At 38.4% G+C, this 24611-nt stretch overlaps 1 protein-coding gene across 7 annotated transcripts in view; it reads right to left on the bottom strand.

Annotated features, from left to right (window-relative positions):
• The window catches only part of ST3GAL3 (ST3 beta-galactoside alpha-2,3-sialyltransferase 3), a 167447-nt gene extending 144315 nt beyond the window's left edge, over nt 1-23132 (bottom strand). For 2 of the 7 annotated variants that reach the window (XM_039883657.1, XM_039883659.1), the window contains exons 1-2: nt 22931-23117; nt 8291-8435 (exon numbers count right to left, since the gene is read on the bottom strand). In XM_039883657.1, coding sequence (XP_039739591.1) covers nt 8291-8405 — 115 coding nt within the window. In that variant the 5' untranslated portion in view covers nt 8406-8435; nt 22931-23117. Of the gene's footprint in view, nt 1-8290; nt 8436-22930 lie in introns of all 7 variants that reach the window. The other 5 variants (XM_039883662.1, XM_039883661.1, XM_039883660.1 and 2 more) reach the window with 5 other exon arrangements.
• Between the last annotated feature and the right edge of the window lie 1479 nt (nt 23133-24611).

Raw genomic sequence — 24611 nt, 5'->3', positions numbered from 1 at the left:
GTTCCTCCATTTCTTTTCATGACTTGATAGCTCATTTCTTTTTAGCACTGAATAATATTCCATTGCTCGGATGTACTACAGTTTATTCATCTATTCAACTATTGAAGAACATCTTGGTTGGTTCCAATTTTGGGCAGTTATGAATAATGCTGCTATAAACATCCATGTGCAAGTTTTTGTGTGGACAGAAGTTTTCAACTACTTTGGGTAAATGCAATTGCTGGATTGTAGTGTAAGAGTATGGTTAGTTTCGTAAGAAACTGCCTTCCAAAGTAGATGTACCATTTTGCATTCCCATCAGCAATGAGAATTCCCAATGTTCCACATCTTCTTCAGCATTTGGTGTCATCAGTGCTCCATATTTTGGCCATTCTAATAGGTGTGTAATTTTATCTCACTATTGTTTTAATTTGCATTTTCCTGATAACATATGATGTTAAGCATCTTTTCATATTTATTTTTCATCTGTATACCTTCTTTGGTGAAGTCTTTGGCCCATTTTGGGTTGTCTTTGTTCTTATTGTTGAGTTTTAAGAGTTCTTTATATACTTTGGATAACAGACCTTTAACAAGTGTGTCTTTTATAAATGTTTTCTCTCAAACTGTGGCTTGTCCTTTCACTCTCTTCATGGAGCTAAAGTTTTTAATGTTAATGAAGTCCAGTTTATCAGCTCTTTCTTCCATAGATCATGCCTGTGGTGTTATATCTAAAAAAGTTATCACCAAACCCAAGGTTGTCTAGATTTTCTCCTCTTCTAAAAACCTTATAGTTATGTGTTTTCCATTTAGGTCTGTGATCCATTTTGAATTAATTTCTATGAAAGGTGTAAGGTCTGATCTAGAATCATTTCTTTGCATTTGGGTGTCCAGTTGTTCTAGCACCACTTGTTGAAAAGACTGTCTTCTTCTCCACAGTATTGCCTTTCCCTCTTTGTCAAAGATCAGTTGGCTGTATCTATGTGGGTCTATTTCTGGGCCCTCTATTCTATTCCATGGAATATTTGTCTATTCTTTTCCCAATACCACACTATTTGATTACTGTACCTTTACAGTAAGTCTTAAAGTCAGGCAATGCCAGTCTTCCAACTTTGTTCTTCTTCCACAATATCATGCTGGTTATTCTAGGTCTTTTGCCTCTCCCAAACATTAGAATCAGTTTATTAGTGTTCAAAAAACAACTTGGGATTTTTACTGGATTACCTTGAATCTACAGATCAACTTGGGAAGAACTGTCACCTTGACAATAGAGTCTCCCTGTCCATGAACAGAGAATCTCTCTCTCCATTTCTTTTATTTTGTTCATTAGAGTTTTATAGTTTTTCTCATATAGATCTTATACACATTTTGTTAGATTTATATCTAAGTACTTTAAGGGTATTACCATTTGTAAGTGGTATTGTGTTTTTAAATTCCACATGTTCATTGCTGATTTATAGGAAACTGATTGACTTTTGTATATTAACCTTGTGTTCTGCAACCTAGCTATAATCATGTACTGGTTCAATTTTCTGTCAAAATTCTTTGGATTTTCTAAAGATAATCATGCCATCTTTGAACAAAAAGTTTTATTTCTTCCTTTGCAATCTGCGTAATTTTTATTTTTTCTTGTTTTATTGCATTAGCTAGGACTTCCAGTAGAATGTTGAAAAGGTGTGGTGAGAGAGGACATCCTTGCCTTGTTCCTGATCTTAGTGGGAAAGCTTCTAGTTTCTCACTATTATGACATTAGCTGTAGTTTCTTTGTTTGTTTGTTTTGTAGATATACTTTATCAAGTTGAGGAAATTTCCTTCTGTTCCTAGTTTACTGAAAGCTTTTATCATGACTAGGTGTTGAATTTTTCAAATATCTTTTCTGCATCTAGTGACATGATTTTTCTTCTTTAGCCTGATGTTTGAATGATTTTTGAATGTTGAATGTCTTGCATACCTGATAAATCCCATGACCATGGTGTAAAATTCTTTATACAGATTATTGGATTTGATTTGCTGTTATTTAGAATTTTCCCATCTATGTTCATGAGAGATATTGGTGTGTAGTTTTCTTGTAATGTCTTTATTTGGTTTTAATATTAGGGTAATGCTGGCCTAACAAGTGAGTTGGAAAGTATTCCTCTGCTTCTCTCTTCTGAAAGAGATGGTAGAAAATTGGCTTAATAACCCATCTGTGCCCAGTGCTTTCTGTTCTGGAAGGTATTATTGATTTGATTTCTTTGATATATGTCTATGAAGATTATCAATTTCTTTTTCTGAGTTTTCGCAAATGATACCTTTCAAGGAATTGGTCCATGTCACCTAGGCTATCAAATATGTAGATATAGAGTTGTTCATAGTATTTCTTTATAATTCTTTTAATATTCACGGGATTAGTAGTGATAATCTCTCTTTCATTTCTAATATTAGTAATTTGTGTCTTCTCTCTTCTTTATTTAGTTAGCCTGGCTGGAGACTTATTGATTTTATTTATCTTTTCAAGAAAACTGGTTTTGTTTTCATTGATTTTCTCTATTGTTCTCCTATTTTTAATTTCACTGATTTCTGCTCTAATTTTTATTATTCTTCCTTATCCTTTGGATTTAATTTGCTCTTCTTTTTCTAGCTTCCTAAGATGGGAACTTAAGATTATTGATTTTAGATCTTTCCTTTTTTCTAATATATGCATCCGACACTATAAATTTCCCTCTGCTTTTGTGGCATCTCACAAATTTTGGTGAGTTGTGTCTTCATTTTCATTCAAAATATTTTAAAATTTCTTTTGATATTTCTTTGACCCTTGTGTTATTTAGAAGTGTACTGTTTAAATCCATGTATTTTTGTATTTTCCAGTTTCCTGTTACCAAGTTCTAGTTTAATTTTCTTGTCATCTGAAAGAACACATTGTATGATTTCTACCTTTTCAAATTTGTTAAGGTATGTTTTATGACCCAGAATGTGGTCTTTAGTGTTGAATGTCTATGTGAGCTTGATAAGATTGAGTATTCTGCTGAAGTTAAAAGAAGTGGTCTATACATCTCGATTATATCCAGTTGATTGATGGTGCTGTTGAGTTCAACGATGTCATTACTGATTTTCTTCCTGCTGGATCTGTCCTTATTTTTTGATCCACTCTGACAATCTCTGCCTTTTAATTGGTGCATTTAGACCATTGATGTTCAAACTGATTATTGATATAGCTGAAGCAATACCATATGTATTACTGTTTTCCATTTGTTGCGCTTGTTCTTTGTTCCCATTTTTGTCTTTTACTTCTTATAGCTTTTATTTTTAACTGAGCATTTTATGATTCCATATACTTCTTTTTCTTAGCAGATTGGTTATACTTCTGTTTTTACTTTGTACAACAAATTCAAGTCCACTTTCAAAAAACGCTACACCACCACACACGTAGTGTCAGTACCTTATAATAAAATAATCCTAATGCCTACCTCTCACCCCTTGTATTATTTCTGTCATTCATTTCATTTATACATAAGTGCACTTGTATATGCATATATATGATCTATACATAACCATACGTAATCAAATACATTGATGGTATTATTATTTTGAACTGTTATCTGTTACATGAATTAAGAAAAATAAAAGTTCTTATTTTACTTTTACTTATTCCTTCTCCAATGCTCTTCCTTTATGTAGATATGGGTTTCTGATCAATATTATTTTCTTCTCTCTGAAGAACTTCTGAAAAACATTTCTTGCAAGGCAGGTCTATTAGAAACAAACTCCCTCAATTTTTGTTTATCTGAGAGTCTATTCTCTCTTGAAGAATAATTTCACAAGGCACAGAATTCTAGGTTGGTGGGGTTTTTTTTAACACTTTCAATATCTCACTCCAATCTCTTCTTACTTACATGGTCTCTGAAGTGAAGTGAGATATATAATTCTTATCTGTGTCCCTGTATAGGTATTTTTTTTCTTCTGGCTTCTTTCAGGAATTTTCTTTATCTTTGATTTTCTGTAGTTTTAAAAATTATATGCCTAGGTGTAGTCTTTTAGGCATTTTCCTGCTACATGTTCTCTGAGTTTCCTGGATCTGTGGTTTGGTGTCTGACATTAATTTGGGGAAATTCTTAGTCATTATTATTCCAAATATTTCTTCTGTTCCTTTCTTTTTTCTACTTCTGGTATTCCTATTATGTGGGTAACTACCTTTTGTAGTTATCCCACAGTCCTTGGATATACTGCTCTTTTTTTTTTTTTTCCTTTTCAGTCTTTCTTCTCTTTCTTTTTGGTTTTTGAGGATACTATTGATATATCCTCTAGTTCAGAGATTCTTTCCCTAGCTGTGTCCAGTCTACAAATAAGCCCACCAAAGGCATGTTTTGTATCTCTAGTGGTTCTTTTTGTTTTTTTTCCTTAGGATTTCCATCTTCCTGTTTACATTGCCCATCCGTTCTTGCATGCTGTCTACTTTATCCATTAGAGCCCTTAGCATATTAATCATAGTTGTTTTAAATTGCCAGTGTGATAATTCCAATATCCCTGACACATCTGGTTCTAATGCTTGCTCTGTCTCTTCAAATTGTTTTTTGCCTTTTGTTACACTTTATCTTTTCTTGATAGCCAGACATGATGTACCGGGTAAAACAAACTGCTATAAATAGGGCTTTATTAATGTGGTGGTGATGTGGAGGGGGAAGGGAAATATTCTATAGTTCTATGGTTAGGTCTCAGTCTTTCAGTGAGCCTATGACTCTGGACTGTGAACTTCACAAGCATTTCTCAGTATTCCTCTCCCCAATTAGGTGGGATAAGATGGCTAGCGTGGGCTGGAGCTGGCTATTTCCTTTCTCCCATGTGTAAAGCTAGAGATGGCTGGAGTCGGTATGTCCCTTACTTGGTCACTTAGGCTCTGATAATACTCCAACAGGTCAGGCTCTGGCTAACCAGTTTCTCTTCAGGGCAGGCCTTGTTAAGAAGAACAAAGTGCTCTGGTATATTTCAAAATGATTCCTTTTCCTCACTCCCTGCCGGAATGATGCATGAGGAGATTTTTCTCCAATGTTTACTGTGAGAATCTGGTCGAGCTCCTGGAGGTAAATCTCACGTATTGTGGGGACCCCCTGTGACTGGGTCCTCCTGGAATTTTCTTGTCTACACTGAGCCTCCGGCAATTTGTCAATTATAATTCAAGTTTTCCTATTATGACAGTAGCTTCTGTGACAGTTTCTGCATGAGACTATGTATTCACCTGTCTCTCCAATCTTGGGGGGCAGCAGCTTGCCCTGTGTCCTCTTCTCTCTTATGGATACAAGAAGAGTTATTGATTTTTCAGTCTTTTCAGTTTTTTACTTGTTGTTAGGACAAAGTAGCAACTTTCAAGCTCCTTAACATGTGGAACTGGAAATTGCAAACAACAGAACTTTTTAAAAACAGATTAATAACTAGACCAATCTCAGTCTTGCAGTCTTTCAGATTAAGCTTTTGACCCAAGTCCTGGCAATCTGACTAAGCCTTTGCCATATGTAGCTCTCAGCTGCTAAAAACAAAGCAGTTTGCATCCTTCAACAATATGCCTTGAGATAATGAAATCATAAAATTTTCTATCTAGAAGGGATTCTATGCTCTAACATGGCATTTTAGTCAGACCTGTTGTTTAGAATATAAGGCATTTTAATAGTTATTTTATTTCTTTCTCACATTATAGGCTGACAGCATAAAGGTCCATGCTCATCTTATATCCAGTTTAAACAGAACAGTACCTGGACCATAACAGGAATGTACTGCTAGTAGAATGAATAATTTAATAAAAAACTCTAGATTCCTTTCTCCCACCATGAAGGAGGTCCAATAGGTAATTGTGGTAAAGTCATAAGTAGTATAAAAATTAAGAAAAAAGTAATACTAAAGATATTTATTTCTCATACTTGAAAATGCCCTCTGAGCTCTCCAGATAAAGACATGCTAACTTAATTACTGAGCTTCTTTGAAGCCTGTTTCTACATCTGTAAAAGAGGATAATAATAATCAATATAAACTATGAAGATTAAATGAGATTATAACACAAAGTTCCCATTACAATACAGACAGTATAGTAGACAATAAATTGTTATTTTCATTTCATTATTATTGGCATCATCATCAATATTACTAAACCAAAGCCTAAGTTTCACTTACACAGCAGTCATCTGTTTTGGGAAACTCCTTCGGCTAACTTAGTAAGTAAGCCATCAGAGTTGGTCGTATTACTCAGTTCTCTAATATTATAGCACAGAACATAATATGCTACAGTAAGAAGGTCTAAACAACCTATTCAAAGTCAAATATCTAAAAAGCTTGAGAGTCAGAATAACAGAAAAGATGTGAATACTAGTTAGTCAGCTAACAACTAACCCAAAGGACAGCAGATAACTATTAATAAATTACTGAAGTCTACAGCACTAGTGAATAGCAGCACCATGTCACTTCCAACTTAATCAACCCCTTTGTCATCTAGAGGACTTTCTCTTTCTCTTCCCCTTATTTTCCTTCCTTTTTCTTTCTCTGTCTCCCTCCTGATACCCTACTATTCTTCTCTGAGTCCCTTTCCTCTCTCTTTCTACCAATTAGAATACAAAATTAAATCCTATCCTTAGTGTTTATTATACTTTTCAATAAAATAATGAACATAGGTTTTAAAGACAGAAATTTAGGATTTCTAAAAATAGAAAATTCCAGATCTAATAAATTAGCTGTGTAACTTAGGTAAACTAATTAAACTAAATACTTCGGTTTGTTCAATTGGAAAATAGAGATAATAATAGCATCTTTACACCGTTATAGTAAGAATTGAATTAAACGTGTAAACTGTCTAGCCTAAAACCTGACACATAATAGGTCTTCCATAAAGTTAATGTCTTTCTTGACTTCTCTAGGAAAATATTATCTAATCCTTGATTATGTCTTCTACAGGTCAGTAGCTCTTAAGAGACAAAGAGACCCCCACCTCTGCACATAATTCCATCTATTTTATGGATACTGATGAATCCACCCATTACAGATACACATAATGCCTCTAACTACAGAATTTTCAACTGCACTGATATAAGCCTTCCTTATCTTGAGTAGTCTTCATGATTTAAAAATAAGTCGGAGCAGAGAAATTTAAATTAACTCCGGAAACAAAAAGTAATTAGTGATAATTATAAGCTAAGCATTTAAGAGGCACTTAAACACTTCATATAAAACAATAAATAAAAGATGTAACACTATATTTTTAAAACTGGCTTGAAATTGCTTCAGCAGTTCGGGCCATGTGAAAAATAAATGAACTACTTCATAGGAACAGTTACCATGTTAAGGTCTCAATATAAGGCCAACCGCCAGCTGCCTCTTTCAATTCACTCGAACTCATTTTAATCTCATACCTAAAGACTAACTCTACTCTCAAGTGAATTCTACGTTGGTATCTGGTAGATGTTTGTAAAAATAAAACTACTTTAGAAAAGATGCATTCACTAGGAATCTGAACAGACTACCTGAAATTTCCTGCACGGAGCTCAAACAGCCTTTAGACAAAAGAACCAAAAGGAAAACTACTTGTGGTCACTGCATGATACTTCAAGCTACAGTCAGGAAGAGGATATGCAAAGCTTGATGCCGCTCAACTCAACGCAAGCCCTTCACCTGTAAGCCTAAAACCATAACACAGGCAATGATAGGTAAATCCAAACTAAGCCAGAGGGGTTCAGGCGGCTGTGTAGAACAATGCTGGGTAACACATAAGACCTAAGGTACAAATGGAAGAAAGAGATTAGGAGTTACTCATTCATTGCAGGGAGGGGTGAGGGGGGAAGCCATTATTCTATTTATATATAAGTTCAGTACCAGCGAGGGCTAATAAAAAGGGTAAATAGATGAAATTTCTTTAGGGAAAATAAAACAAAGGCAACATTAAATTGAAAACTGAAAATTCAAGGAAAAGGTAAAGATGAATTTTTTAAGGGCAAAAGAAAATCAACTTTACTACCAAGCCCTCAGTCAATAAATGGCAAGTGGGAGCAACAATACGCTAATTAAAAAGAACAACATTTAAGAACTAGAAGTACTAATATAGTTTGAGTTTTTATTGAAGAACAGCACATTTTTACTAAGTTCACTAAAGGATTTGCCATGGCATGCAGTTTTTTTTTTTAAGTTCTTAATCTACAGCAATGAAAGTGGTAGTTTATTTCTAAACCTAAAAACCAGAAATGGTCAGTTTACTCTCACTGCCCACCTCTAAAGAATATAAGAGCGTTGCAGCCAGATGAAAACCCAGTAACTTATCTGCAACAGGCTTTTCCTGGGAGTAGGCTAGAGTGACCATACTTACTGGAGTCCTCCCACTGGAAAAAATGTAGCTTCCACGCAGAATAATACAAAAATCCCAATACCAGAAAAAGGCAGAGGGCTAGCAGCAGATTGCGCACAAATACCAAGAGTCCCATCTTCACATGATTTACGATTTCCTACATGACCTGAAAAAATAAAAAACACACAAGAAAGCCAATTTAGGTCTTAAAAGATAAAGCAATCATCTTATCGATATATTCTACTTTAAAATAAGTATTTACAGAATTTCAAAATGAAGAACACCTGGAAATACCACTGAGTTCATGACACAGCATCCTCCAACCTGCTCATCTCCGTGTCAAGAAACAGCTTTGCCAGTCACTCAGCATCCAAGCCAGAACTCGGCAGTCATCCTGTGTCCCACCGCTTCCTCATTCCCAACATCGAATCAGTAACCAAATTCTGGCAATTCCAACCTCCCAAATAAGTATAAATCATATCCCCACCATCACTACCCTCCATCCATGCCACCACTGTTTTCCTACAGACAAGCTTCCCGGCCTCCATTTGCATTCTCCCAAATCCATTTTCCACACAGTACAGGAGTAGTCTGTTAACACAAAATCGGATATTAGTTCCCTGTCTAAACCCCTTAGTACCAGCATTCTACTGCTGCTGTAATAAAACACCACAAACTTAGCAGCTTAAAACAACACCAATTTATTTTCTCAGAATTCTGTAGGCCAAAAGTCCAGGTATAGTGCGGCTCAGCTGGGTCATCTGCATAGAGTCTCACAAGGCCAAAACCAAATGGTCAGCAGGGCTTTCTGGAGATGTTGGAGATGAATCCACTTCCAGGTTCATTCAGGCTGTTGTTGGCCAAATTCAGTTCCTGGAGCTGTAAGGCCGAGGTCCCCATTTCCTTGCTGGTTGTCAGTCTCTACTCCTGTATTCCTTCTCATGTTTTCCATGTGGTCCCCTACAGCCATGGTGGGTTAAGTCCTTCTCACTGTGAAGCTCTCCAATTTTCCCTTCTACCACATCTTGCTTCTGCTTCCAGCCAGAGAAATTTATTTGCTTTTCAGGCTCATGTGATTAGACTGGGCTCACTTGAACAATTCAAGATAATCTCCCCGCTGTTTGAAGGTCAATAGCCTTACCTTTATATGCAATTTTTTGCCATATAAGGTAACATATTTTCAGATTCCAGGGGTTAGGATATAAACATCTTTGGTGGGCCATTCTGTGTAACATACCTTTCATTAAATTCTCAATTCCTCTATAATGGAGTAATTGACCTTAGAATCTAGCAACTACTGACTGTACCCCTATTTACTCTCCAACCCATCTCTTGCGTCTCCCAACCTCATTTGTGTCCTATGGTCTAGCCATTCTTTCTTTCCACTGAACGTTGCCTTATTGTTTCTCTTCTCAAGGCCTGTCTGGAATACATTCTCCCCAACTCTGTTTCACCTGCTGCACATTCTTCGATAGTCCTCTTAAATGTCACATCGGCAAGAAGACTTCCCAGGATCACCCCTCCCCACCCCCACTCAAACATCTTACCCACAAAATATATGAGAAAGAAATTATGTATAAATATGATAAACAAAATAATAAAAGTCATCATTTACAGATTATATAATTGTCTACCTAGAAAAGCCAAGAGAATCAACTGTAGAAATATTAGAATAAGAAGTTCAATAAAGCAGGTGATTATAAGATTAAATAAAAAGCATCTTAAAAACTATACCAGCAATAACCAATTAGAAAATATAAGGAAAAAAAATACCACTCATGATTGCAACAAAAACTATAAAATATTTAAGAATAAACTTAGGAGGAAATAAGCAAGGTTTTCACCAAAGGACATAAAAGATCCAAATAAATATAGAAATAGAAGATTCTTAAGTGAGAATATTCAATAATGGAAATATGTCCACCTTCTTGAAATGTCAGTTCTCTATATAAATTGTCTAACTCCAATCAAAATCCATTATTTTTTTAATATTTAAAGTCAATCTGAAGACTTCATGCCCAAGAGGAGCCAAGAAATTTTTTAAAGAAAAAATAATGAGATGAGGATTTGCCTTACCAGATGTTGAAACCATTTTTGTACCTGAAAGCAGAAAAATGCTCAAAGAGTGAGGACATGTCGGAAAAAGCCTAATGGCCAAACCTGGAGCAATTTATAACCCCTTAAATAAGAATCTACTAAATGAGGAGAGGAGAAAACTCTCCTATGGAATGGAATGTCAACAGATGAATGCAGAGGAATAATGTAATTAGAAAATCTTTTAGAGACCATTTTAGAAATAATTCAGCTAAAAAACAAAGGAGGCTAAAATTAATGGGTAAATTCTTGAGAAATGGTATTTATATAGTCTTAAAGTATCTCCCCACAAGATACTTATTACAGAGGGGAAAAGAGTAACTTTACAATGGAGAACTCTGATAGACACCACCATAAACTAGCTGAAGGATATATAGAAAGGCTTTTGTAATATTTTTGCAATTTTTTTGTAAGTCCGAAATTACTTCAAAATTAAAAGTTAAAAAAAGAACTTTAAACTAAATGTTCAGATAAATATTCAATAAACATCCAAAAAAAGATTATGCAGACACTTAAGATGCTATTTATTAAAATATTTTATTAACTTCACATGGGAAATGCTTATGATATAATATTGAAAGAAAAATGTTAAGACATAGGTATCGTACCCTCAACTATAAAAAAAAAAAGACTAGAAGAAAACATAACAGATTCATGCTGAGAATTTTTCTGGCTGTGGGGGTACACTTGGCCTCCCTGCAGAGCCATAAAAGAGCATGCAGGTAAAGAGCTGCAACTGCTCATGGTAAGCTCTCTTCAGCATGTAGAGGGAACGCAGCAATCTGGACTCAGCCCCTCCTCACATATTCATCTTATCTCAGAAAATGAAGTGTCTCTCTTGTCCAAAGCTAATGCAACAAACACTAAGTGCCAGGAATTATGCAAGGCACAAGGGACTCAAAGGCAGTCAAACTCAGACCCTTCCCTAAAGGAGCTGTCTGACTTCACATTTCCTGTTCATTCTTCAACCCACCAGGATCTGATCTTGCTTTTTATCCTACCCAGGACTTGACCTCTCTGAAATGGCATCTGAAATGGTGAGAGAAGGTACAGCATGGTGGTAAGAGCCTTTTCACTGCCTACTTTGCCTAGCAATACCAATTCACCTTTTAGGACGTTGTTCAAGCCTTACCTCCTTCAAGAAGCTTTCCTTAATCATAGCCCTACACCCTGGCTGTCTGTGCTCCCATAACATCCCATGCTTATTTCTGTCATAGCATTTATAAAACATCTTGTTTATTTTTCTCTCTACAAAGAATTAGCATGCGGGTTGAAAGCAGAATCCATAACTTAGATCTGTGAATCACCAGCATTTAACAGCATAGCATCTACTACATAGCAATACTCAAGAAGTGTTTAAAATTAAAAATATTTCTAATTACATGCCCCAACTGTAGATATAATTAATGTAATTTGTATACATTCCAAAGAGTAATATATACTAAAGGTATAATTTGTGTGTGTGTGTGTGTGTGTGTGTGTGTGTGTGTGTGTGTGTGTGTAGTATATTATATAGTTTTAGTGTATACACACACATTTATATATGGCAATTTTTAATGTAGAGAGAAGCTTGGGGTACTGTCTGAAGTTTTTTTTAAATTCTCATTCTGTAGATACCCCCTAAGGCAACCTCGTTCCACTTCTGTGACTTCAATTACTATCATTATCCCAAACTTTATATATTCCTTCTAGATATCTCTCCTACGTTCCAAGTCCATTTATTTAACTTCCTATTCCATATCATCCTCTAGATTTTTACAGATGCCTCAGACTCCCTATAAACCTCTTTCTCCAGTGTCCACCATCTCAATAAAAGGCAACACCTTCAAGAAGGTGCTTCTGTCAGAAACCTAGAAATTATCCTGCACATTACCTTCCTTCTCACTCTCATCTCACCCTCCAAATATTATCAGTCATCAAATCCTATGAATTTTACCTCTTAAATACTTATCGAATCCACCCATGCCTCCATCTTCACTGCCGCCATCCTATTTCAAGTCACTATAATCCTTTGCTTGGACTACTACTATAACCTCCTAATAAGCCCCCCATATACATTCTTGATCCTCTCTAATTCATTCTCCACACAGCAGCCGATGTGAATTTATTTCACTCTGTAAATTTCCCCTACTATCCTTACAGTAAAGTCCCAAACCCTTCAACAGAGCCTATAAGACTCTGCATGATCTGGCCCCTGACCACCTCTCCTCCCACATTTCTGGCCATCTTTTACCACCTAACCTCTATGAGTCCACAACACTGAATGTCTTTCAGTGTTCTGAACTCACCATGTTCTTTCTTAACATCAGGCTAAAGCTTTTTTGACTCCACCGCTTCTTCTAGCCAACTCACACTCATTCTTTAAGTCTCAGCTTAAAGGTTAATTGCCCAGAGAAACCTTACCTATCTCCACACTTTTGACCTCTCCATTACAAATTCTCACAGCACCTGCATATCTCCATTCCATTACATAACGTGCTTATAATCTTATGAGTATTTGTTAAACATTTATGTTTTGGCTAATCGAGGCAAGGAACATGTTTATTTTGTTGACCATGGTATCCCTGGTAGGTACTCAAAAACTATCTGTTCACTGACTGAATATTCAGTCAGTTATAATATACTCTAAAAAAGGTACAAAAGGCACATAAGGTACATAAAGCTAGGTTATTTGAATCAGGCATAAAAATAAAATTAATTAAAATTTGAACTCACTGAAACAAACTGTACCAAACTTCTGTCATTTTTTAAACATCCTATAATATGGTTATTTACAGAACTACACCAGGCAACAAGTTTTTGTCTGAAATGTCAGAATTTTGCCGACCTTCGGATATCGGCCACAACTGATAGAAACTCAATCATGACAAATTTACACAGAGCAAAAACCACAAAGTATTTCCTGATAGAAACTCAATTATGACAAATTTACATAGAGCAAAAACCACAAAGTATTTCCTGAGCATGTCTCCTGTGAATATTTTTGAGGCAAGCTAATTAGAAGTTATTAAATACTATTTATTATCTAGCTTCCCAAACAATTACTGAAAAAGCTCATCAATTTTTTATAACATTTTTGCTGAATGCATACTTCCTATTCAGACTTTATGCATGACTAAGCAGATTTAAGTAGTTAATTAATATGCAATGTATTAAATTATTCTGTTAAGAATTGTGCATTTTCTAATTGCAAGTCATTGTGAGGAATACAATAATTAATATTGCTAATATTCATGAAATGAAGCACTTACTGTGAACCAACCACAGTTCTAAGAGTTTTGTATGATTTAATTCGATGAATCTTCTCAACAATCCTATGAGATTATCATTCCCACTATATGAAGAAGAAACTGAGGCACAGTGTGACCTTAGACAAGATTAAATTATCTTGTCTAAGGTCACAATGCTAGTAAGTGGCAGAGCCAGGATTCAAATCCAAATGATCTGGCGTTAGTCATACAACACTGGTCATTTGAAAAGGGAAGGGTATATCAGGACAATAATAAAAAGGAAGCAGTACAGGATTTAAACAGAAATAACTACAATAAAAGTGGAAGAAAGGAATGAGGAAGGTCAAGGTGGAAACGCGGTAGATGAAGACCACTCGACAAAATAAATTTTGTCACAGAATAGATAAAGATCCTTAACAAAGATTCTCCCAGCCCTACCCACTCCCGAATGGCTCTGTAAAACAAGAGGTAACTAAGAAAAGAAATTAAAGGAAGAGCTCAGGGAAAAAACAGTAAAACAATATTTTTTAAATAAAACTAAATTAGCACTCAGAAAAACGACATGATCATAAAAACAAAGCTTCAACAGAAGAGAACAAAGTGGATGTTGCTGAAAATACACTAAGAGTCCTGAAAGCCATGATGGATTAAAAATGAGCAAAATAAAATGAAAAATAAATGTAAAAGGACTGCCAAAACAAAGACAAAACACAAAACGAAAACACGTAGCAAAGGCAGTCATAGGAGATCCAGCATAAGCATAATTGCTAACTGAAAAAGAAAACGAAGCAAATGAAACAAAAAAAGATATGCAAAAATGGATAATTAGAGAGAGCTAGGCTGAGGGCAAGTATGTCACTGCGGTTTTGTCTGCATTCCCATGATGGTTAATGATAATGAACATCTTTCCATGTGCTCAATTCTTACTAGTTTATCTCATGTTACTCCAATTCTCTGTTACAGTTAATAATTCTTACATCAACCTTTACCTGCTCAAAGTACCCTGTGGTTTCGTTCTTCTGATTGGGCTCAGACTCCTGGAACATGGGCAATCAGTGACTTTCTAAGTAGAAATTCGACATCTACCAAGGTTTTAAAAACAGAAGACAGAGAGAAAAGCTGAAAAATATGCTGTCCCTGGTCAGATGCTCCCTTTAGAAGTGGCTGAGAAAAAGCCTAGAAGAGAGGGGGTAAAAATCAAAGGGAACAAAACTTTCATTTTTTCACGTTTTAGTTCATCTTTGTTTTTACCAAAAAATAAAAACAGAAAACAAAAAAACTTTTCTGAATAGGAGTTTGTTAAGGTTTGGTTTTATTAGGTTTTTGCTTATTTTTTTTAAATAGTGTTCAGAGGATAAGGTTCTAGAGATATATATTTTTTTTAATTTGGAAAAGATGACTTCTATGTAGATTAAAAAAACCGGAATGTTTGAAAAGATAACTTTCCTTTGCCTAGGCCAACTGAGATGAAAGGGTGGTGGCTGGTGTTGAAGGTGGTTAGGAGATGGTGACAGGTCCAGAAAACTAGAAACAAAACTGTAGCACGAGAGCAGCAATAACAATGAATGCGCATAGCTGTGTTCTAATAAAGCCTGTAGGCCAGCTGGCCAACCTCTGCTACGGATATACAGCATGTAACAAAAGCCTAAAAACGTGGATGAGAATTTAAAAACTTTAAATTCAACATAGTGTCTTCTCTAGTCAAAGAGGAAGGAGACTGGGAGAAAATGCATAGGAAGCATATATCGGAAGTGCAATGTTCTATTTCTTTAAAAAACAAAAGCTGAAGCAATATGGCATATTAAGATATTCTTGTATGTGTAAAATATATCATTATAAAGTATGAGACAAATGTTCCTTTGCATTACTATTATTTCTCTGAGACTTTAGATATCTTAGGGCCTATGTAGTAGGGTCATAGTTTATCTGCCCATATCTTTAAAAAAAAAAAAAACAAAGAAATTAATATTGCAGAATAACTATACTGGAAGCTTTGCCATCTTATCAGTCCAGGTGGAAGCCATTATTACACACCTGCATACAGCAGCAGACACACAGTGTGGTGCCTGTCCTCAAGAGCAGTGTGATGTACGCAGTTAAAGTATAAACAAGGTACAGACATTATGAGATGGTAGAAATTAATAACTGTCTGTAAGGTTTAGGAAAAACTTCAGCAAAGAAACTGAAGTAGCAAAAGGGTAGGAGAGGCCTTAGATGCCATGCTAAGGGGTCTGAAATTTATCTCATTGGCAATGAAGAACCATTGAAGGGATTAAGTACAGAAATAACCTAGTCAGATCTGTATTTTAGAAAGATTACTCAAGTAGCAATATAGAGGAGAGCCTGGAGAAGACTAAGGCAAGAGCAAGAAGATGCTATTGTAACAGCCCAGGCCATTCAGCTTCAGAGAGCAGATAGAGTCCTTCCTCCATATCCGTGGGGGATTAGTCTAGTACATAGGATACTAAAATCCACAAATGCTCAAGTCCTTTATATAAAAAGGCTTAGTATTTGCATATAACCTATATACCCCCTCATATACTTTAAATAATCTCTAGATTATTTATAATACCTAATACAATATAAATGTGATGTAAGTAGTTGTTATACTGTATTGTTTAGGGAACAATGACAAGAAAATGTCTGTACACGTTAAGCACACACTCAGCCATTTAGGCCTAACTCCATAGTACATGTCAGCAACAACATAACACTTTCTCCCCCTGAATATTTTCAATCCTCGGTTGGCTGAATCCACACATGTGGAACCTGCACATATAGAGGGCCAACTATACATCTCAAAAGAAATTCAACATGCTCCACCAAAGTATCAAAAGAAAACACCAGAACTCTTAAACTGTTCTGGTATCTAATTTCAGTTGACACTGAATTCCTCACATAATCCGTGTCAGATGTCTTGTAGCACATGAGGTTCAGGAAGAATCCTCAAGAAATACGAAAGTTCCACAGCATGGGGGGCAGTGGTGCCATCTCTTATTAATCTGCTTTGTGATGCAGTGTAGTTAATGTATTACGAAATGACATCAATGTGGTCAATTTAGATTTTTAATTTAGATTTAAAAATTTAGATTTTTTAAATAGGATCAAAACTAGACTTGACAATGAAATGGTGAGTAACCATGAAACTCTTATACTTCAAAGAAGTTCTCTGGTTATCATCTGGCCAAGTACGTATAAGATTTCTAGAACTTAAAGAGCAGTTCTATATGTTTGTTTTACAAAAATACTGGTGTTCCAAGTTTGCTGACCTTTTCTGGAATGGCAAATGTCTGTTAGAAGGATGTACCTAGCAGATATTCCAAAAATACATACATCTGTCCTTTCAAGGTAAAGGAGATATTTTAACAAAAGCTAGAAACTCTTTTAAGAAACTATGTTGAGTACATTTTGAAAACAGATGTCTGGCAGTGTTTCTACCCTTATGTTATTTTGGTGCCAAAAGATGTAAAAGTGTCATTTATAAAAACTCTTATATCAGTATGTCAGCAGTTCTCAAATTGTGGTCCAAGGACCTTTAAGGGTCCCCAAGACCCTTTCAGTGGATCCACAAGTTTAAAACCATTTTCATAATTCTCAGATATTATTTGCCTTGGTCATTCTCATTCTTTCACAAGGGTCTAACAGAGTTTCCCAGAGGCTATATATGATGACATGTGATGACATCATTGTCCCCATGGCTAATGGAATGTGTGCTCATGTATTCTTGTGTTCTCAGCACTTTTTAATACATTAAATATCAATAGACAAAACCCACAAAAAGAAAAGTTCTTTGGGGTCTTCGACAATTTTTAAACCTATAAAGGGGTCCTGAGACCAAAAAGTCCGAGAATCACTGTCATATACTTTAAAAAGTTAGTAACAGAATTTTCTAACCTGTTTCACATATTTCAAACAAAAGGTTTCAGTGGGTTTTCAAGTCATGTTAAAAATACATTAACAAGCCATTTTTTCATTATTTTGTAAGAAATACTGATATCCAGGAAAAGGGAAATTTACTGACATGCAGACAAATAATAAGACAAGGCAGTAGATGACATTCACTCAGAATAACATAAATTAAGTTGTACAGTTCAGCAGGGAGAAACTCCTATCAGCTAGGACAACCAGGAAGAAACATGATGAAGAGCAAATCAGAATTAAACCCCATTACAATCTTTAAAAACACATTCGGAAGACTAAGGAAGAGCAAAATTTCAGGGGGAGACAGTCAACAATAACAATGATAGGCCAAAGGATAAGTGCATATATTTTAGCAGCCCATGCAGTGAGCACATTATAATATCAGTAGCAAGAGTGTATGCACATGTGCATATGTGACTTCTGAGTGAGGGCTGGGAACAGCTGAATAGCTAGATATAATCTGCTGGCATTTAAAGAATGTTTAAATTGGTATGATATTCACATCAATTCTTTCCTTCTTGATCTCAGAATGATTCCCTCATGCCTAACACTGCCATTTCAGCATCATCAATCATTTACAATGTGTAAATAAAACCACAATGTTGGCAACGGTTATCTCTAGGTGGTGGCATTGGAGGCTAATGATCATCGACCATGAACCAGGTAATATACTAAACATTAGGAATCCTAAAACTAGTACTTTTATTATAAGAGGTCCTTTATGTGCCTAATAGCATAAGGTCAGGTTTTTTACATTTGCTTAATCCTCAAGCAACCTTGAAAGGTAGTGATTTTTATCCCCATTTTTAAAAGTTGAAAACCAAGAAGACACGAGAGGTTCTGAAGCCTGCCCAAGGTCATACTGTAGAAACTGGTGAAGCCATGGTACTCTCTTCTACTCCTAGGAAAGACATGGACACAGCCCTCATATGACTGCAAGAGCCTAACTGGTATCCTTTCCTCCAGTCTCATTTCACTTTAATCTCTCCTTATATATAAATATTTTATGACTCTTGTGTAGTAGGCACAGTACTATGGTTGCAAACTTCAGAACCTCCCATGTCAGGGAAATAGGATATTTACTACTCTACTTCCTCCACACACACGGATCTTCCTCAAAGGCAAAGCTGATAAAAGTTATTTCCTACCTTTGAATCCTTCGAGTGGCTCCTAATCATCTGAAGACAAAGCTATAACTCCTAGACTCACAAAGCCTTCCAAGTCCAACTTTGGCAGCCTCCGCCTACTCCTCAAACATACCCTGTTCTCCTGCCATTCAAGCATCTTCAGGATGTAGCCACTTTCTTGTGTTTCTAGGGCACTGCACACATTGTTTCCTGTCTGAAAAGCCTTTTAAACCCACATCCACCCAGCTAATAACTAGTGATTCTCCAAGACTTAGGTTAGGTGTGAACTTCTCTGGAAAACCATTATTTTTATTCCCAGTGTGAATATAGGCAATCCCACAGGACCCACAAACACAGCCCTTGTTACAATGTATTCTAACTGCTGGTTTACTGGCTTCTGGTCCTACCACACTACAGGTTCTCTGAGGCCAGGGACATACCTTTCACATTTATAATGCCTAATGTCTGGTGTAGCATAGAGCCCAGCACAGAGTTCATGTTCAATAAATTTTTCTGGGATGACAAGAGCACCTAGTCTAATGGGAGACACAAACATGTAACTAAGTAAATCATGATAGGTGTGAAAACAATAAAGGTGTGGCAAGAATGCTATCCAAAAAAAGAGAAAAAGGTAGGAAAATCTGGGGGAACCCTTCTACCTACATCTCTGGAGTTATCATACCCGATTTCTCAAAAGTTTCTTCAAATCCTGTTGCTGCTGCTGTTGCTACTGATGGACATGATCATGAGTGCTTACTCTGAACCAGGGACTGTGCAAAGCACATTACATAAACTCATTTAATCCTCATAACCACACTAGTATTTCACTGATAAGGAAACTCAGGCTCAAGAATAAGACACTTGCTCAGTGTCAGACAATAGTGGCAGAGCCAAGATTTCAACCCAGATCTTACCTCCTGAAGCAGGGCTCCAAACAGCTCCAAACTCTATGCTTCTATTCTTTGTCAAAGTGAAATCTCCTCCCCAAATACCAAAGTTTGATAGCCTCTATTAAACCAAATTAAACCAACCAGGCTGAACCTAGATTCCTTTTTATTTTAACCATTCAATGAAAAGGTATTTCAAGTTATTACACACTTCTTGGCTTCTTAAATTGGATATCCTGAATGTAATTTAACTTTTTTTGGATGCCTCAGGACCATTCCTGTGTTCATTACTGAGGGTTCTATAAAATAGTGTGCCCTAAGGAATGACTGTCCTGGGATATAATAGATTGCCCTTGTATCAATAGCCTTAGACTGTGATCATTTACAATGCATATAATGGAGTTCTGACTTCTCAATTCATTCTCAACCCATGCCTCATTAGAGCTATTAATTCTTGCTACTGTCAATATGTTTGTCTCTACTAGTCCATTTAATTTTGTCACCTCTAATCTTCTACAGGCCATGATGCTCAAAAAGATGTAGTAGTCATTTGCGCTGTACACAAATTATTTCTGGCTCATTGCTTTCCAGGTACATGCTAAGACTGCAACTCTCTGTGTTTCTTTAAAGTTAGGCATGGCCATGTCACTTGTCTTAGTCAATGAAATATAAATGAAAGTGACATATGCCACTTTGGGACAGTAACTTCCCTTGATCACCATCTTTCACGCAATCAAAATAATCTTGGAAACACTCTGTTAAGATGGAGTTTCCATCAGCCTGAGTCCTGAGTGACTGTGAGGAGCGGAGTTCCTCATGCACTCATGTTGGACATGTGGAATGAATGAGAAGTCAATTTTTGTTCTGTTAAGTCACTTAAGTCTAAAGGGTTTGTGTTAATGCAGCCTAACCCAGGCTATTCAAATCAATACACCAGATCTCTCAGTAAGGAATTCTTTCACATAAGTAACTTTATTTACAGATTTTGCAATGAATATTTTGTTTGCACAAAGAATTTTCTTTGCAGCCATCCTGGTTCAAAGCTATGTTCAATATAAAATATATTTGCCAAGCACCTACTGTGTACAAAACACTGTGCTAGATGATGAAGAAGATAGTCCATGTCTTGAAAAAGTTTTAGTCTTATGTTGGCAATTGTAGCAAAAAGGTAGACTCTGGTGTTATCATGGTTTAAACGAGAGACAAGTCTCATCTAGATGGGGAGAAAAATAAAGAAAAGTTTCACAAAGGAAATTCCATATCAAATGGCCCTGAAACATGAGTAAGAATCAACAATTAGAGATTGAAGGAGGTCGTTTAAGATAGAAAAAGCAACATGAGCAAAGATATAGAGCACAAAGAGCAAAGTACAAAGAACAACAGTTCCACTGACCTGGAAAATATAATAAAAATCTAAGGAAATTGCTAGAAATGCATTTACCCATAGTGCCCATGCGAGGCTGGTCTTTGCTTAATTCAACAGACAGTGGGGAGTCATTAAGTCTTGGCTGGGGAAGTGAGATATCTAAAAGTGATAGTAGTAGACAAGACAAATGGGAGGAAAGAAAAAAAATGTTAGGGGTTTCTGCAATAATTCAAGGGATTGGTATATCAAAGGCCCCAAATCAGTGTGATGACAGTAAGAAAGGAAGCAGATACAAGAAAGAGTACAGAGACAGTATCAACAAGACCTGGCAACCAGCTGAACCCAGAGGGTGAAAAAAAGAAAGGCAAGAATGGATCTTGAGGTATGAATCCTGGGTGGCTGAGAAAAGTAACAAGGCTGTACATCTTTTCTAATGGCTGGCTCCAGCTTCATCTGAAGTAAATACAGTTACTACTTGTTATCCCTTGCTTCGCCTGGGACAAAGCTGCTTCTTGATTTGATGCCATCAATCTATCTTTTTTGTACAACCTTATCTCCCACTTTTTCCAATAAGTGGGCATTTCAGGTTCTCCCATGCCACCTTTACCATTCTTGCTTTCTTATTTCCTCACTTCTTCTCCGTCATTCATTCATACCTACACTTTCATGGCTCAACGCGACCCTTTTCCTGCATTCTCATAGTACCTACTGTCTCAGAATTCTAGAAACCATATCTTTAGTTACCATTTCTCTGTGTGCCCTTTATTCCACAACTAAATTATAGGCCCATTAGAATAAGTCTCATACCTTAGAGATACTGAGGTCCACACCACGGTATTACCTTGCATACAATACGTACTGAATAGATACTAGGGGTGATCCAAAGTCGATTAGTCTCTAAAACTATGTACACCTTATTTCCTCATGTGACATGTGAAATGGAGAGATTAATACGTGAAAAGGTCCTTGAGTTAAGAATCTTTAATCTTAGGAACCCTGATGCTTCAAGAGATTATTTTAAAACACCATTAGATCATAAATTTTTGTGCCAGCTTCTTTTTAATCTTTTGAATTGAAGGCATACCAAACAGTTCAGTGATCATCACTCCATAGCAATTCTGACTTAGAAATAACCTCATTTTCCATGATGGCTTTCTTACTTTCAGAAACCTAATAAATACCTTTTTCTACTTCGTGTTCAATTATCTATAGTATAACTAATTCAAAGTATATCCACAAAAAGGTTTTTTTTTTTATTTTTTATACAATAACAGCTGCTTTCATTGGTCTCTCTCTCAATTAATTACAATGATTCCGCTCACAGTTTCACTCCCTCCTCAAATGTGAGGAAAACAGAAATAAAGTTTATTACAGAATTATAAAAATGGGCACTGTTGTAAAAAATTATCCAAATATTCGTGGGGCACAATCCTAACTAAACCTGCTCTCGTCACTAAGGTATTTCTTCTTTCAAGCAAGATCACCAACTAAACAATATGGAGAAGTGCCAGAACGAAAGGAAGCAAGAAGAGTTCTTTGCCAGTCAAGTCGACCCTGGTCCGCTAAACATCTGGCTGCCAGGAGAGCAGTGAGCAATGACAGCCACTACCAGTCCGCTGCGTATTCCCTCTCAGGCTGTCCCTGGACTTTTCCTTCCTTTCCGCACAGCAGAGGCCGGCCTGACGTGTCCTTCCTCTGCGACAACGCGCGCAGCGCTGCGGTGTCTCGCAACTCAGGTGACCTCAGGCCGTTCGGCCCGAGTCCAGCTGTCCTCCCCGCTCAGGCCTGGCAGCCCCCACCTAAAGGAGGTCGTCCAAAGGCCGGACTCCCGGCCCAAGCCCCCAGACCCAGCCGGACGTCATGCTTCTGAAAGGATCAGGCAGCGCCCCAACCCTTCCTTCCCCAGCCAGAGCGCGCGCGGGTTCCACGCCTGCGGCGACTCGGGAGCCGCGGGCGGTGGGGGCGGGGAGGAGCGGCGCGGTGACCGTTAGCCGCGGGGGATGCCGCACCCGGGCGCGCGCGGGACGGGCGCTTACCGCAGCCGTGAGGGAGGAAGCGGGGAGGCGGCGCCCCACCCCGCGCGGACGGGAAGACGGAGGCGACGGCGCAGGCGGCAGCGGCAGCCGCGGGGGAACCCCGGCGGGCGCCCACGACGCGGTGGGCGGCATGGACGCCGCCATAGTGGGGACGCAGCGGCGGGCGGAGCGCGCGGCCGCGACCCAGAGACGGCGGGACCACCAATCCTGCTCTCCGCCTCAGCGCCCTTGCCCGCGGTCGGGCATTCCCGGCCAATCGGCGTGCGGGAGCCGGGCGGGGCGCGAGGCTGACCAATGCGGAGATGCGCTGCAGGCAGTGGGCGGTCACAGCCCACAGCAGCCCAATAGTACAGGACCCCCGAGTTTTCCGACCCGACTGTGGGCGAGCACTGGAGCTTCGAGGGGTCCGGAGCTGCAGACCATGCGGGCTTACGCGCGGGCGCAGCGCGACCTCGCCAGCTTGCTCAGCGCAGGCACCCTCGCCTCGTCTCCCCGGAGCACGCTCAACGCCTCGAGGAATCCTCCTCCCCCGGCTTCACGCCCCAGAGAACGCGCGTTCGGGATGCGGACGTCCAATGCCCACAGGGTTCGCGGTCCGCTGTCCGCTGGGATCACCGAGCCTCTCCAGAGTCTGCTTAATTGCCGGTGCGGGTGATGGGGACGGGGGAAATGGGGAGGGGTTGGGGGGCGGGTAGCCTCCCGGGCGCAATATGCAGGATGGCCACGGTCACTCCACGCCGAGGAACTCTGCCAATTCGTTCCCTGAGGCCCATGGTCTTTGACATCCATGAACTGGGCGACCCTGCCCAATCCTATGGGGTAAGGGACGGGGGTCCCAGGCTGTTCCTGTATTACCAATTTCAGAGCCTCGCAGAAAATTGTGTCGGGACACAGGACCACTCCGCCCTGCCCCATCTCATCTAGCCTTTGCAGCTCTGGAGGTCCCAGCTGTCTTGTACAGCCTCATTGCAGCACCTGAGCCCCGTCATTTGCCTGGGGCACAATTTCAAATGTTTATTCCTCCGGTAGGAGGAGGAACTGTCCAGCTGCGATCCTTGGTTACCAAGCCAAAGACGCTACCTTACCAAAGGAGGGCAGTTTGCCCTGGCAAAAAGGCCTCTAGAAGCCTGCCTAAGACAGGCTGGCTTGGCTTTCCCTTCCCTGGAATCGGTCCTCTGAGGCCTGAGCTTGACTGCACTGGCAGGCAGAGAGAGAACGGCCTATTCCGTGTGATTTAAGAAAATCTCTACCTCTTTAAACTTCGGTTTCCCCAGAGTTATTAGACTAACCAAAGTAAATAGTTTCTACAAAAATAGTTAAGAACTCTGCAGGTCCTCCAAGAAAGGTGGGGTCAGTGAAGGTAGATCTGGGACCCTGCTAAGCTGGAGATGTGTTCCTTCCCTCCAAATGTATGTGCTCCCAGGGCTCACCAATCCATTAAGGCTTGCCTCCACCCTATCTTCCCTACAGTATCCCCTGGGAATCACTGGGTGCCTCACCAAAAAGCCAACCTCCCTTTCTTGGCCCCTAGAAGGAGTTGACATAGAGAAGTATCTTTGAAACCTGCTGCTCCTCCCCCTCCCCCAATAAGACACCCAGAAAGTAGCCACCTCCCAAGCCCCAGGACACAAGCATTGAATTGCTGAGCTGCTCCTACACCTGGACAGGGCCATGAAACAGG

This window comes from Pteropus medius, unplaced genomic scaffold (assembly GCF_902729225.1).
Source record: "Pteropus medius unplaced genomic scaffold, Ma_sr-lr_union100, whole genome shotgun sequence".
In the NCBI taxonomy this organism is placed as follows: Eukaryota; Metazoa; Chordata; class Mammalia; order Chiroptera; family Pteropodidae; genus Pteropus; species Pteropus medius.
The sequence above is the reverse complement of the archived record's forward strand: the minus strand, read 5'-3'. Positions and strand labels throughout refer to the sequence as shown.